Source organism: Sebastes fasciatus, chromosome 11, assembly GCF_043250625.1.
Source record: "Sebastes fasciatus isolate fSebFas1 chromosome 11, fSebFas1.pri, whole genome shotgun sequence".
Taxonomy (NCBI): domain Eukaryota; kingdom Metazoa; phylum Chordata; class Actinopteri; order Perciformes; family Sebastidae; genus Sebastes; species Sebastes fasciatus.
Genome location: NC_133805.1, coordinates 1,673,336 through 1,688,454, shown reverse-complemented (window position 1 = coordinate 1,688,454; position 15,119 = coordinate 1,673,336). Strand labels below are relative to the sequence as shown.

The 15,119-nt window shown below is 39.5% G+C and overlaps 3 protein-coding genes across 6 annotated transcripts in view; all 3 read right to left on the bottom strand.

The window, feature by feature from the left end:
* The window catches only part of rasal2 (RAS protein activator like 2), a 74,226-nt gene extending 67,494 nt beyond the window's left edge, over positions 1-6,732 (bottom strand). Inside the window, exon 1 of the mRNA XM_074649885.1 lies at positions 6,227-6,732. Coding sequence (XP_074505986.1) covers positions 6,227-6,344 — 118 coding nt within the window. The 5' untranslated portion in view covers positions 6,345-6,732. The remainder of the gene's footprint in view (positions 1-6,226) is intronic.
* A 2,942-nt stretch (positions 6,733-9,674) lies between these two features.
* On the bottom strand, positions 9,675-13,212 carry LOC141776361 (tripartite motif-containing protein 16-like). The gene has a single exon (XM_074649876.1). The coding sequence runs from the start codon at positions 11,864-11,866 to the stop codon at positions 10,196-10,198; it is 1,671 nt and encodes a 556-aa protein (XP_074505977.1). The 5' UTR covers positions 11,867-13,212; the 3' UTR covers positions 9,675-10,195.
* A 126-nt stretch (positions 13,213-13,338) lies between these two features.
* Positions 13,339-15,119, bottom strand: part of lamc1 (laminin, gamma 1) — a 74,776-nt gene continuing 72,995 nt past the window's right edge. Inside the window, exons 28-29 of one of the 4 annotated variants that reach the window (XR_012595754.1) lie at positions 15,111-15,119; positions 13,339-14,896 (exon numbers count right to left, since the gene is read on the bottom strand). The exon at positions 15,111-15,119 is cut by the window's right edge and continues 1,552 nt beyond it. The gene's annotated coding sequence lies outside the window, so the exon portion shown is untranslated. The other 3 variants (XR_012595752.1, XR_012595753.1, XM_074649859.1) reach the window with 3 other exon arrangements.

The window sequence follows — 15,119 nt, the reverse complement described above, 5'->3', positions numbered from 1 at the left end:
TATACATATATTTACATAAAGCAGCATTTTTGTCCACTCCCATGTTGATAAGAGGATTAAATACTTGACATATCTCCCTTTAAGGTTCATTTAGAACAGATAAAAAACATGCGATTCATTTGCAATTAAATATTTTAAATGATTGACGGTAAAAAATAAAGATTTTTGGAATCAGGACGCACCAAAAAGTCCTGATTCCATCTCTATACTATCTGAGGTGGGAGTGTTGAAATGAACGCCTCATAAACCCAAATCAAGACAATTTATTGACCTGTAAAAGCACGGCTTTGTACCGGCTCAAATCAATTCTGATGCTGAATGGAAACAGAGTGAATATCTGTTGGTTCCAGATCAGTTCAGCCCTCCAGCACCCAGCAGGGATCTCAGGTGTGAATTGGCCCTGAAGACAACAAACTCCCACAATCCCCCGTCCAATATGACGGCTGAAAGTCCCAGCGGGGCGGCGTCACATCCGGCTTCAGCGATGGAGGGAAAGCTTCCTGTCCCCGACCTCTGACCCTCCACAGGGAGTCTGCAGCCTCTTTAGATCAACGTGGGACGTCAAATACCAACACAGATTATTACACATTAATCCTCATTTTTCAAGCGAAAATAAGGAAGAAAAATGTCCCGTTCTCAGGTTCCAGCTTCTCAAATGTTTGTTCAGACAAAACAAGACTTTTGAAGACGTCACGTTGGGCTCTGCGATGATGTGATGACTCAAACGAATAATCAGAAGATTAATCGATGATGAAAATAATCAATAGTGGCAGCTCCACTATGAGCAACAGTGTCTCTATATGAGATTATTTTATCACAATACTTTTAAATGTACTGACAATAACTGGTAAAACTAACTTTTGATCCGAGTTCTTAAACTGCTTTTTTTTCTCTTCTAGATTTTTGAAGGACTTTTTATTTTTCCCTTTGCTGAAATGTGGATTGATATCTGGATTATTAACTTGTTTATGTTGATTATTCAAAGGCGTTCACTTTCAAAAATATGCACATGAATAGAACTGTGCTATTTGAATGTAATTGAATTAACCTATATTTATGGTTTGCACATATTGGTAGTATTATATTCATGTTGCAGCCGCTGCTAAATCTACATCAGCTGTGCTGCTCGTCCCCTTTCACCGAGGAGATAAATGAACCCAAACAAACGTCATAATAAGACAGACTGATTAATAATGAGTTATCTGATTCAAATCTTTCTAAAAGCTGCAGAGACTCAGAACGTTCATATCACATCTGACAACAACAGAGAATAATCAGTTCCTCGAACTGTGCAGAAGAAATAAATACATTTTTAAAATGATTTATTTTATTTAGTTTAATCGCAAATTAATCACACGTTTTTTTTATCTGTTCTAAATGAACCTTAAAGGGAGATTTGTCAAGTATTTAATACTCTTATCAACATGGGAGTGGACAAATATGCTGCTTTATGCAAATGTATGTATATATTTTAGGGCTGTCAAAGGCGTTAATAACGCGTTCACGTAAAATCGATCTTTCAGACGTTGTAGTAGGTTCAGTTTTAAAGCCAGAGTGAAGATACTGGTATCATCTGAAACTATAAAACCTGATGAATCCATCGGTACCAACCATGTCATACTAGCTTGTAGTGAAGGAGGTTAAATAACGCTCCAAACATAGATGATCTACCATCGATTTGCTCTGACGTTAACATTCAGATGTACGCCGATGATATGGTTGTTTATGCACACGGCAAAAACAAAGATGAAGCTGCATGAAAAGTGTCTAATATTATAGTATTTAGTTTTAAAGCTAGAGTGAAGATACTGGTATCATATGAAACTATAAAACCTGATGAATCAATCGGTACCAACCAGGTCAGACTAGCTGGTCCTGAAGGAGGTTAAATAACGCTACAAACCCACGCTAAATTTTGCCGAGGAAAAACTGTCATGTCCATCTTCAAAGGGGTCCCTTGACCTCTGACCTCCAGATATGTGAATGTAAATGGGTTCTATGAGTCTCCCCTTTACAGACATGCCCACTTTATGATAATTTCTGGTCAATATCTGTTATTGTTTAGTGTTGTTAATTGATTTACAATAATAAATATATACATGTATTTGCATAAAGCAGCATATTTGTCCACTCCCATGTTGATAAGAGTATTAAATACTTGACTAATCTCCCTTTAAGGTAAAGGGGAGACTCGTAGACTCGTTATAAGACTGGCCATGACGGTTTTTCCTCGCCAAAATTTAGTGTAAGTTTGGAGCGTTATTTAACCTCCTTTATGACGAGCTAGTATTACATGGTTGGTACCGATGGATTTATCAGGTTTTATAGTTTACTATGATACCAGTATTTTCACTCCAGCTTTAAAATTGAGCCCACTATAACCTTAAATCACAAATTGTGTTAATGCCTTAAAGAAATTCAAACGAATGTGCGTTAACGTGTTATTATCACGTTAACTTTGACAGATCTAGTCTGAATATTCAGGTTTAATGAAAGCTGCTATAAAACCAAACATACTGTTACCTCAAATCTGAGAACGCTGGTAAAAACTGTATAATAATGTTAATAAACTAAACGTCATAACACCAATCTACAATCCGTGTTCAGGTGGCGAGCAGAGCACACCTGTCAGATCAACATCACGGTTCAGGGTTAAATCAAGACAACACATGTTCTCATGACTTGATCGCTCACACTCAGTGGGGGGGGGAATCAGTCAGCTTTAATAGGCTTATATACTGCAGCCTTTCTCCGGATTAACCACAGCTAGACTAGAGGATCAATACCAGCTCTACTGGACCGAGGATCTGTTCTCTATTGATGGGATCCAGGCTAGCAGTTTCCCCCCGCTTCCAGTCTTTGTGCTAAGCTAGGCTAAATACACCCTGGACCCGTCTCAGTGCTGGACCCGCTGAGATTAATCTGAAACAATCAGGGCTGGAAAACCCCGTCAGTATGAAGTAGGAAAGATGTGTCGGTGTTGAATGTTTGTGATGAACTGAAGGATAAAGAGTAAATCCTCCTCCTCTTCTTCATCCTTCTGAAGATTAATAAACTCTTTAAAAAGCCTCTCAGATCAGCTGGAAAAAGCAAAAGGTGTGATAAACTTCTACCAGTGACTGAACTGAACTACCTGCAGCAGCAACACAAAGACCTCATGAGTACAGTTCTACTCAGTGAGGTGCCCCTGAAGGCAGCAGCCATTGTTGGATGTATCTGAGGTATGTGAGCTGTGGATGGCAGCGAGCCGGAGTCCTGCCGGGTGAGATCACCGCCACAAACTGGCTGCTGACATCACACTCTGCCAACACCGGGGGGGGGGGGGAGGCAGGAGGGAGGAAGAGCAAACATCCTGACACATCCTGCTTCCACAGATACCAACGCTGCTGCGTTCAGGGTGCGTGGGAACAAACACTGCTGCACATTTAAAACAAGTACTTGGATGTTTTTGTGTCTGAAGTTTTCTTAATATTCTTAATAAAAAAACATTTTACAGCAAACAAGAATATGATTTATAAATAAACACAAATCCTAAATCCTGCAGGAGGCTGCATATCGTATTTCAACTGTTGTGTTCATAAAAATCTTGAATAGCTTTCCACCAATCTTTTGATACTGGACTTGTTGTTGGATAGAATAATTAATTTGAATACGACCCTTCAGGCTCTGAGAAATTATGAAGAACAATTTTCACTATTTTTTAGGCAGAACGATTAATAAATGAATCAAGAAAATAAAGGTCCAATAAATTGGTAATGAAAATGATCGTGATACATGCATCGACAGATTAAGATATGGAGGACGGAACCTGACAAAATCAAAAATAAATTAATAAATAAATATATATATATATATATATATACAGAAAATCCAGAAAATTTGGGGAAATACATAAGGGGTGAAATGCAAAGGGAAAATTGTGCAAACAAATAAATAAATGCAAAAATATATACACACATTTTAAAAAGAAACATAAAATAAATAAATAAATAACAAATAAATGCAAAAATAAATTAATTAATTTAAAAAGGAATACATGTTAATGCAAAAATAAAAACATAAATGCGAAAATAAATAAATAGATAAATTAATTAATAAATAAGTAAATGCAAAAATTAATTAATTAATTTAAAAATGAATACATATAAATGCAAAAATAAATAAAAGGGAAAATTAAACAGAAGAGTAAATGAATAAGTGAATTAATACAAAAATAAATAAATAAAGAAGCAAATGAAAACAGAAATATCAATTTATGTCACATTTGATCAATTAATTAATTAATTAATTTATGGCTACATTTATTTTTAATATTATTTTGAAACATTTAATGACACATTTATTTATTTATTGAGTAATTTATTTATTCATTCATTTATTTCTTATTTTGGCAGGTTCCGTCCTCCATATTAAGACTTTAAAAAGCGGTTATTTTTACTTCAAGGTACGAAAGAAGGAATGAATGACACTGTTTCTAAATGACTCGAAACACATCTCTGGCATTTTGATATTGATATATCTACCAATGTATGGGTCACTGTAGTCCAAACTCATCACAGGAGGAGGAGGAGGAGGAGGAGGAGGAGGAGGAGGAGGAGGAGGAGAAGAAGGAGGAGGAGGAAGAGGAAGAGGAGAGGAGGAGGAGGATGAGGAGGAGAAGGAGGAGGAGGACGAGGAGGAGGACGAGGACGAGGAGGAGGATGAGGAGGAGGAGAAGAAGAAGTAGGAGGAGAGGGAAGAGGAGGAGGAGAAGAGGAGGAGGAGAAGAGAAGGAGGAGAAGAGAAGGAGGAGGAGGAGGAGGAGGAGAAGGAGGAGGAGGAGGAGAAGTAAGAGGAGGAGGAGGAGGTGGAGGAGAAGTAGGAGGAGGAGGAGGAGGGGGAGGAGGAAGAAGAAGAGGAGGAGAGGAGGAGGAGGAGGAGGAGGAGGAGGAGGAGGAGGAAGAAGAGGAGGAGGAGGAGAAGAAGTAGGAGGAGGAGGAGAAGAAGTAGGAGGAAGAGGAGGAGGAGGAGGAGGAGGAGGAGGAGGAGGAGGAGGAGGAGGAGGAGGAAGAAGAGGAGGAGGAGGAGAAGAAGTAGGAGGAGAGGAGGAGGAGGAGGAGGAGGAGGAGGAGGAGGAGGAGGAGGAGGAGGAGGAGGAAGAAGAGGAGGAGGAGGAGAAGAAGTAGGAGGAGGAAGAGGAAGAGGAGAGGAGGAGGAGGACGAGGAGGAGAAGGAGGAGGAGGAGGAGAGGGAAGAGGAGGAGGAGGAAGAGGAGGAAGAGAAAAAGAGGGAGGAGGATGAGGAGGAGAAGAAAGAAGTAGGAGGGAGGAGGACGAGGAGGAGGATGAGGACGAGGAGGAGGATGAGGAGGAGGAGAAGAAGAAGTAGGAGGAGAGGGAAGAGGAGGAGGAGAAGAGGAGGAGGAGAAGAGAAGGAGGAGAAGAGAAGGAGGAGGAGGAGGAGGAGGAGAAGGAGGAGGAGGAGGAGAAGTAAGAGGAGGAGGAGGAGGTGGAGGAGAAGTAGGAGGAGGAGGAGGAAGAAGAAGAGGAGGAGAGGAGGAGGAGGAGGAGGAGGAGGGAGGAGGAGGAGGAGGAGGAAGAAGAGGAGGAGGAGGAGGAGGAGGAGGAGGAGGAGGAGGAGGAGGAGGAGGAAGAAGAGGAGGAGGAGGAGGAGGAGGAGAAGAAGTAGGAGGAGAGGAGGAGGAGGAGGAGGAGGAGGAGGAAGAAGAGGAGGAGGAGGAGAAGAAGTAGGAGGAGGAAGAGGAAGAGGAGAGGAGGAGGAGGACGAGGAGGAGAAGGAGGAGGAGGAGGAGGGAAGAGGAGGAAGAGAAAAAGAGGGAGGAGGATGAGGAGGAGAAGAAGAAGTAGGAGGAGGAGGAGGAAGAAGAGGAGGAGGAGGAGGAAGAAGTAGGAGGAGAAGAGGAGAAGAGGGAGAAGAGGAGGAGGAGGAGGAAGAAGAGGAGGAGGAGGAAGTAGGAGGAGAAGAGGAGAAGAGGAGAAGAGGAGAAGAGGAGGAGGAGGAGGAAGAAGAGGAGAAGAGGAGGAGGAGGAGGAAGAAGTAGGAGGAGAAGAGGAGAAGAGGAGGAGGAGGAGGAGGAGGTTGTTACCGGCTGTTCTCCAGCTGACTCGCTGAGAGAAACCGCTCAGTAGTCAGCTGTGTGTGTGTGTGTGTGTGTGTGTGTGTGTGTGTGTGTGTGTGTGTGTGTGTGTGTGTGTGTGTGTGTGTGTGTGTGTGTGTGTGTTCTTACCGTAAACTCGGAGCCATCCCTGCAGCTGGGACACGGTGTCCAGCAGGGTCCGGTCCAGGAGGCTCAGTCCGAGCAGAACCTCCACGTCGCCCGGAACCGGAACCAAGTCCGGCTCCATCCCCCCCAGAACACTTTAATATGAACTCTCCTCTCCGGTAGAAGAACTCTCCGGTAGACGAACTCTCCGGTAGACGAACTCTCCGGTAGACGAACTCTCCGGTAGATGAACTCTCCGGTAGATGAACTCTCCGGTAGATGAACTCTCCGGTAGACGAACTCTCCGGTAGTGACGTAGTAGTGACGTGAGCCGGTAAAGTGAGGTGAAGTGTGTTGTCGGTCCCGGTAGAGCGGTAGAGTGTGTTGTCGGTCCCGGTAGAGCGGTAGAGTGTGTGTCGGTCCCGGTAGAGCGGTAGAGTGTGTGTCGGTCCCGGTAGAGCGGTAGAGTGTGTGTCGGTCCCGGTAGAGCGGTAGAGTGTGTGTCGGTCCCGGTAGAGTGTGTGTCGGTCCCGGTAGAGCGGTAGAGTGTGTGTCGGTCCCGGTAGAGCGGTAGAGTGTGTTGTCGGTTAGTAGCCGTTAGCTGCTCTGTTAGCACGAGCTGCTGCCGAGCCGGCCACGAGAATGACCGAGCGCGAGCTGCGTGAGGAGACAGGCGAGAGCGCGCATGGGGAGGCGCGAGCAGTGTTGCAGGAAATACTCTGTTACAGTAAAAGTACTAATACCACACTGTAAAACTACTCTGTTACAGTAAAAGTACTAATACCACACTGTAAAACTACTGCGTTACAGTAAAAGTACTAATACCACACTGTAAAACTACTCTGTTACAGTAAAAGTACTAATACTACACTGTAAAACTACTCTGTTACAGTAAAAGTACTAATACCACACAGTAAAACTACTCTGTTACAGTAAAAGTACTAATACCACACTGTAAAACTACTGTGTTACACTAAAAGTACTAATACCACACTATAAAACTACTCTGTTACAGTAAAAGTACTAATACCACACTGTAAAACTACTCTGTTACAATACAAGTACTAATACCACACTGTAAAACTACTCTGTTACAATACAAGTACTAATACCACACTGTAAAACTACTCTGTTACAATACAAGTACTAATACCACACTGTAAAACTACTCTGTTACAGTAAAAGTACTAATACCACACTGTAAAACTACTCTGTTACACTAAAAGTACTGATACCACACTATAAAACTACTCTGTTACAGTAAAAGTACTAATACCACACTGTAAAACTACTGTGTTACACTAAAAGTACTAATACCACACTGTAAAACTACTCTGTTACAGTAAAAGTACTAATACCACACTGTAAAACTACTCTGTTACCATAAAAGTACTAATACCACACAGTAAAACAACTCTGTTACAGTAAAAGTACTAATACCACACTGTAAAACTACTCTGTTACAGTAAAAGTACTAATTCCACACTGTAAAACTACTCTGTTACAGTAAAAGTACTAATACCACACAGTAAAACTACTCTGTTACAGTAAAAGTACTAATACCACACAGTAAAACTACTCTGTTACAGTAAAAGTACTAATACCACACTGTAAAACTACTCTGTTACAGTAAAAGTACTAATACCACACTGTAAAACTACTCTGTTACAGTAAAAGTACTAATACCACACTGTAAAACTACTCTGTTACAGTAAAAGTACTAATACCACACAGTAAAACTACTCTGTTACAGTAAAAGTACTAATACCACACTGTAAAACTACTCTGTTACAGTAAAAGTACTAATACCACACTGTAAAACTACTCTGTTACAGTAAAAGTACTAATACCACACTGTAAAACTACTCTGTTACAGTAAAAGTACTAATACCACACAGTAAAACTACTCTGTTACAGTAAAAGTACTAATACCACACTGTAAAACTACTCTGTTACAGTAAAAGTACTAATACCACACTGTAAAACTACTCTGTTACAGTAAAAGTACTAATACCACACTGTAAAACTACTCTGTTACAGTAAAAGTACTAATACCACACAGTAAAACTACTCTGTTACAGTAAAAGTACTAATACCACACTGTAAAACTACTCTGTTACAGTAAAAGTACTAATACCACACTGTAAAACTACTCTGTTACAGTAAAAGTACTAATACCACACAGTAAAACTACTCTGTTACAGTAAAAGTACTAATACCACACTGTAAAACTACTCTGTTACAGTAAAAGTACTAATACCACACAGTAAAACTACTCTGTTACAGTAAAAGTACTAATACCACACTGTAAAACTACTCTGCTACAGTAAAAGTACTAATACCACACTGTAAAACTACTCTGTTACAGTAAAAGTACTAATACCACACTGTAAAACTACTCTGTTACAGTAAAATTACTGTATTATGCTTTTCTCTTAATATTGATTTAAAGTCATAATATTATCAAACTTTGAAATGTTCCGTCACAATTTAGATTTATTTTCACATGATTTTTGCTGTTTATGTCATAACTTTTATTTAAAGAGTCAAAACAAATGTACTTATTATCTCATCTACAGATGATTATTATTATTATTATTATTATTATTATTATCATTATCATTATCATTATTATTATTATTATCATTATTATTATCATTATTATTATTATTATTATTATTATTATTATCATTATTATTATTATTATTATTATCATTATCATTATTATTATTATTATTATTATTATTATTATTACCGTGTGATTAATAGACACCAATAACTTGACTTTTTCATGCCATGAAGGACAGTAGAGTAAATAAATATCAGGGTTATTTGAATATATTCATACCTTATTTATTATTATAAATAATAATAATTATTAAACATTATTTATATCTTATCCTTCCTTCATAAACTCTGTGTTTAACCTGTTAATGTTAATAAATATTTATGATGATAAAACCAACAAATGTCTCGCTTGTGTTTCCTTCTGACCTTCACTGTGACTCCGTCTCCACCTGCTGGTCTCTGCAGGTAACAACAGGAGCCTGATGGAAATAAATCATATTCATAAATATACGTAATAATATGTTACATATATATAATAATAAGATTAAAATAACATGAACATGCCCACTGCATAACAAACAAAAAGGGCAGTACAGCAAACGTGACATGATATTTTTATTTTCATTTTTATTATTATTTTATTATTATTATTATTAATTTTTATGCACATAAAAAAGTCCAATAAACTTTAAAATTAATTTATAAAAATGCAATGTTAAAAAATGTATATATATATTTGTATATAAACAAGAAAGTACAGTAATATATAAATTGGCAGTTTGAAGAGTCCCCTTTGTTCAGAGAAAGAGAAGAAGACATAATAATAATAATAATAATAATAATAATAATAATAATAATAATAATAGTTGACACCATTTAAAAAAAAACGAAAATTAAGGTGTAATTGTTCATTTTATTAAATGCAGTATTTAGAGGTAAAATAGAAAAGAATAAAATACAGCTTTATTATCTTCCAGAATGGGAAATTAACTTTATATCACAGAATAAAAGCAGCACAGAACAAAGTAACATAGAACAAATGTGGTGATGAAAAACACAGATTATTATTTTTCATCTCATATAATTATTTACAGTTGCAGAATCACACTGACCCAAAACATCTTGTTTTTTAATTCATCAAATTTATTTATTTATTTTTATTTAATTTTAAATGTATTTATATATTTATGCATTTATTTTATTTTATTCATTTATGCACGATTTCCTGCTGAAAGAAAAAACGTGCCACGTTCTTCACATTAAAGTCAGTCTGCAGGCTGAGAGCAGAGGAAACCCAGGAAGTCCCGGAAGCTCTCGTTTTTTAGGTTACAACCTGTTCACACATCAGCAATAAAAAAAAACGATTACAAAAAAAGCGTTTATATGTTTAAAAACTTACATACAGTCCCTTTAAATGACTTCTGTCTATCTGAGTTTACACAACTCAGCAGTGTCTCCATCATAATAATGAGGCATAAGTCCAGCATAGAGAGGCTCAGTGAATGTGGTCTGGACTCTGTGGAGGAGAGTCATGGTTTCAGAGACGCTGTAGAAGGACAGAATACCTGCACTGTGATCCAGGTACACTCCTACTCTGGAGGACCGAGGACCTGAGACGGGAGTATCAACACTGTTGTACCGAAATGCATAACTGTTATTGTCACAATATAACATCCAAGATTTGTCATTGAGTCCAAATCCAGATTCATTCCTCCACCCTGCTCTGCTGATACTCTTGTATGTGACTGCTAGAAAAACTCCTGTCCCTCTCCACTCCACCTCCCAGTAACAACGTCCAGTCAGACTCTCTCTACTCAGGACCTGAGACCTATCAGTGAATCTGTCTGGGTGACTAGAATAAGACTGATCTTCTCTCATTAATGTTGCTTTTCTGTTCCCCTCAGATAATAACAGCTTTGTGTGTGCTGTGTTTGGATGCAGTGTGATTTCTCGTGAATACTGTAAGAATCCAGCTCTGGTCTTGGGCTCTGGTTGTGACAGTAAAACATCCACTTCAGTCCCTCTCAGAGAGACGTTTGTCCATATGTCTCTCAGAACGTCCTGTAGTTTATCTCTGACTTCTGACACAGCCGCCGTCACGTCCTCAAAGTAGCTCAGAGGACGGATATTGATGCTGGATGTAGACTCGCTGAGCTCTGACAGTGAGGGGTAGTGGTGTAGAAACTGGTTGTGATCCTCTGTGTGTGACAGCAGCTTCAGCTCAGCGTCTCTCCTCTTCAGCTCAGTGATCTCCTGCTCCAGCTTCTCCTGAAGCTCTTTGACTCGACTCACTTCACTTTCCTGCTGGGATCTGACCTGCTGCTTCACATCACAGCTTCTTTTCTCCATGAGACGGATCAGCTCGGTGAAGATCTTCTCACTGTTTCTCACTGCTTTATCAGCAGAGCGATTGACAGCCTCCACCTCCTGTTGGAGCAGCTTCACATCTTTCTCTCTGTCCTGGATCCTCTGCTGGATGTTGAGTCGACTCACCTCCAGCTCTCTCTGCCTCTCGGTCCTTTCTGCTGCAGCTGAGACGGTGTCGTGGCCTTTATGTTCATCCACAGAGCAGAGATAACAGATACACTGCTGATCAGTACGACAGAACATCTTCATCACCTCGTCGTGACGAGAGCAGATGTTCTCCTGGAGCTTCTTGGAGGGCTCCACCAGCTTGTGTTTCTTTAATGGAGCCACATCATAATGAGGCTGGAGGTGTTGCTCACAGTAAGAGACCAGACACACCAGACAGGACTTGAAGGCTTTCAGTTTCCTCCCAGTGCAGAAATCACAGGCCACATCTTCAGGTCCAGCATAGCAGTGATCAGCAGGAGCAGCTTGGAGTCCAGTCTTCTTCAGTTTCTCCACTAAATCTGATATTATGGTGTTTTTCATCAGGACAGGCCTCGGTGTGAAGGTCTGCCTACACTGAGGGCAGCTGTAGATCTTCTTCTCATCCTCTCCATCCCAGTGGGTTTTAATACAGTTCATGCAGTAGCTGTGTCCACAGGAAGTAGTCACCGGATCCTTCAGTAGATCCTGACAGATGGAACAAGAGAACCTTTCGTGGTCCAGCTGAACTCCTTGCTGCGCCATTTCACCTCTCAGAGACGACGACTGTCTGAGTCTCACTTCCTGAGAAGTGAAACTAGTTTGAGCTCTGATCTAAACAACATGTGCACTGAATGCAGCCTGTCAGCTCTCACTGCACCACCATGTCGGTTACACCCATCTTCAAAACTGTAGATCTGAAGGGGAGGGAACGAGGAAATAAGAGGACAGAGTGCAGCTGGGTGTGTTTGAGAGGAGGAAGAGGAGGGAGGGGTTATCAGGCTCTGCTTCATTCCAGGAAGAGGAGCGGTATGGAGGACAGAACCTGACAAAATCAAAAATAAATGAACACATAAATAACTCAACGAATAAATCAATCAATAAATAACTAGCATATAGTGGATCTATGCACTTTGACCCCATGATGACACACGTTGAGTGACAGTCCTCTCATTTGCATAATGAGGGAGAAAATGTCAAAATAAATGTGTAAACAAAAGAATACAATAAATAAATAAGTTTGGGTAAATAACTAAGGGCTGAAATGCAAAGAGAAAACCATCCATAAATAAACACATAAATAAATAAATAAACTAGAAAATGCATTTCCTGCTGAAAATGTGTGGAAATGCTGACAGCTGTAAGAGTGTTTTTACAGTGTGGTATTAGTACTTTTACTGTAACAGAGTAGTTTTACAGTGTGGTATTAGTACTTTTACTGTAACAGAGTAGTTTTACTGTGTGGTATTAGTACTTTTACTGTAGCAGAGTAGTTTTACAGTGTGGTATTAGTACTTTTACTGTAACAGAGTAGTTTTACAGTGTGGTATTAGTACTTTTAGTGTAACAGAGTAGTTTTACAGTGTGGTATTAGTACTTTTACTGTAACAGAGTAGTTTTACAGTGTGGTATTAGTACTTTTACTGTAACAGAGTAGTTTTACAGTGTGGTATTAGTACTTTTACTGTAACAGAGTAGTTTTACAGTGTGGTATTAGTACTTTTAGTGTAACAGAGTATTTTTACAGTGTGGTATTAGTACTTTTAGTGTAACAGAGTAGTTTTACAGTGTGGTATTAGTACTTTTAGTGTAACAGAGTATTTCTACAGTGTGGTATTAGTACTTTTAGTGTAACAGAGTATTTCTACAGTGTGGTATTAGTACTTTTACTATAACAGAGTATTTCTACAGTGTGGTATTAGTACTTTTACTATAACAGAGTATTTCTACAGTGTGGTATTAGTACTTTTAGTGTAACAGAGTATTTCTACAGTGTGGTATTAGTACTTTTACTATAACAGAGTATTTCTACAGTGTGGTATTAGTACTTTTAGTGTAACAGAGTATTTCTACAGTGTGGTATTAGTACTTTTACTATAACAGAGTATTTCTACAGTGTGGTATTAGTACTTTTAGTGCAGTAAAAGTATACTTCAGTCTACTAGATGAGCTGACGCTGCAGTGATCTGTTATCAACGGACAGATAACAACATGACACACCAACATTCACAAACTGCTTCCTGTAGTAATTCTTTATTATTCAAATGTTAAGTTTGGATTTACAGGCACATGGAAACAAACAGGGTTCACTCAGGTCCTCACAGGGCCGGAGACGTGACGTCACCGTGACAGACTCAACACAACGCAGCGGCGTCCTGCAGGCGGCGCGGCGCGGCGCGCACACATCACCGTCTAAGACAACAGGGTTACAATACAAAGAACTGGTACATTATAACTTAAAATACTGTTTATACATCACGCCTGTGCGCGCGCTGAACGTCCTGAAGAGCGGCCGCCTGGATGGAGGGAGAGAAATAAAACCACGGATGACAAAGACGAGTCAGTAAAGAGTCCAGTTCTCCAGATCCACAGTTTGTCTGTGGATCTGGAGAATCAGATAAACTCTGGTAGTGTTTGTCTGTAGCCTGCTGGATTAGGATCATTTATTAGCAGCTTCTTTTTCTGTCAAGGACCTGATTTAAAAAGAAACAAACCCTGCTTCAGTACCGACACGAGGAGACGGCGTGAGGGAGCGAAGACGACGAGGACATTTCTGTGAAATCAAACGTGGACGCCCCTCGACGGGACTGTGATTACAACCCAACTTTATATTAAGGCACAAAACGCTCATTCAATCTACCGTAGCAACATGTGACCGAGCCGGTTATCTCTTTCGGTGTTCAGTACGATAAACTCGTGATGTCCTGATGGGTCAAAGCTCAACAAACAAAATAGCTCAACAAACATATTCAGTTAGGTTGAATTAACTCACCAGAATCAATAAAACACTAATGAAATATTGGCATCGCTATGAGGCAGCAACACTGAGCCTTGTATACAAGCAAGCATATTATAATAACATACCACAGACGTTCTCATAGATATTTATATATATATTTATATATATATATAGATATATTTAACCTGGAGGTTTCAGTTGATTGATTGTGATGGAACTTAATGTGGCTGTTTGCATGTTGGTGTTTTATTTCTTAAAATCAGCCAGTCCTGAATCATTTAAGCATATATTTACACAAATAACAAATTCCTCACTCTATGTCATAATAATAAAAAACATTCACACAAAAATATAACATTTGAAATAATTATTAGCACCAGTGTATCAGATAAAATTCTCGCTACGCAAAATGTACAAAGTTGCATAGTGTTGGATTTAGCCTGGAAGAAAATGTTAATGTGTGTAATGGGTAAAGAACACCAGTGATAAGCAGCAACTTCTGGGACAAATAGGAACTAAACAGTTTGTAGTGTTAAAACATCCGTACATGAAATGGTGTTTGACCGTGGTGAGAAATATCAGAGATGATTTAAAGACGCGCCTTCAGAGCCTCTGACGTCATGAAAGATATCATTTATAGCTCGTGTGCACGAGACACGGAGCGAGGTGATACGAGAGAATGACTTCCCTTAGCAGAGATCCATCTCTTCTGGGAACAAAACACAAGTTGGCACAAAAGATAAGAACGTCAGTGCACAAGTTTTTAGTTCCCAAAAGATCCATATCTCGTATGCACAAGTGAATATCTTGTACATACAAGATGATCTCTTCAAACCCTAACTCAGGATCCTTATCTTGTTCCCACAACATCCTCCACGTATTAGTTATGATTTTGTAATAACTTCCCTTAGCAGAGATCCATATCTTTTGGGAACAAAATACAAGTTGGCACAAAAGATAATATCTTGCGTGCGCAAGTTAGTTTTTAGTTCCCAAAAGATCCACATCTCGTATGCACAAGTGAATATCTTGTACATTGAAGATGATCACTTCCAGCCG

What these genes read in the sequence shown, in the direction of transcription:
- LOC141776361 (XM_074649876.1), bottom strand. Translation starts at nt 11,866, where the DNA reads ATGGCGCAGCAAGGAGTTCAGCTGGACCACGAAAGGTTCTCTTGTTCC.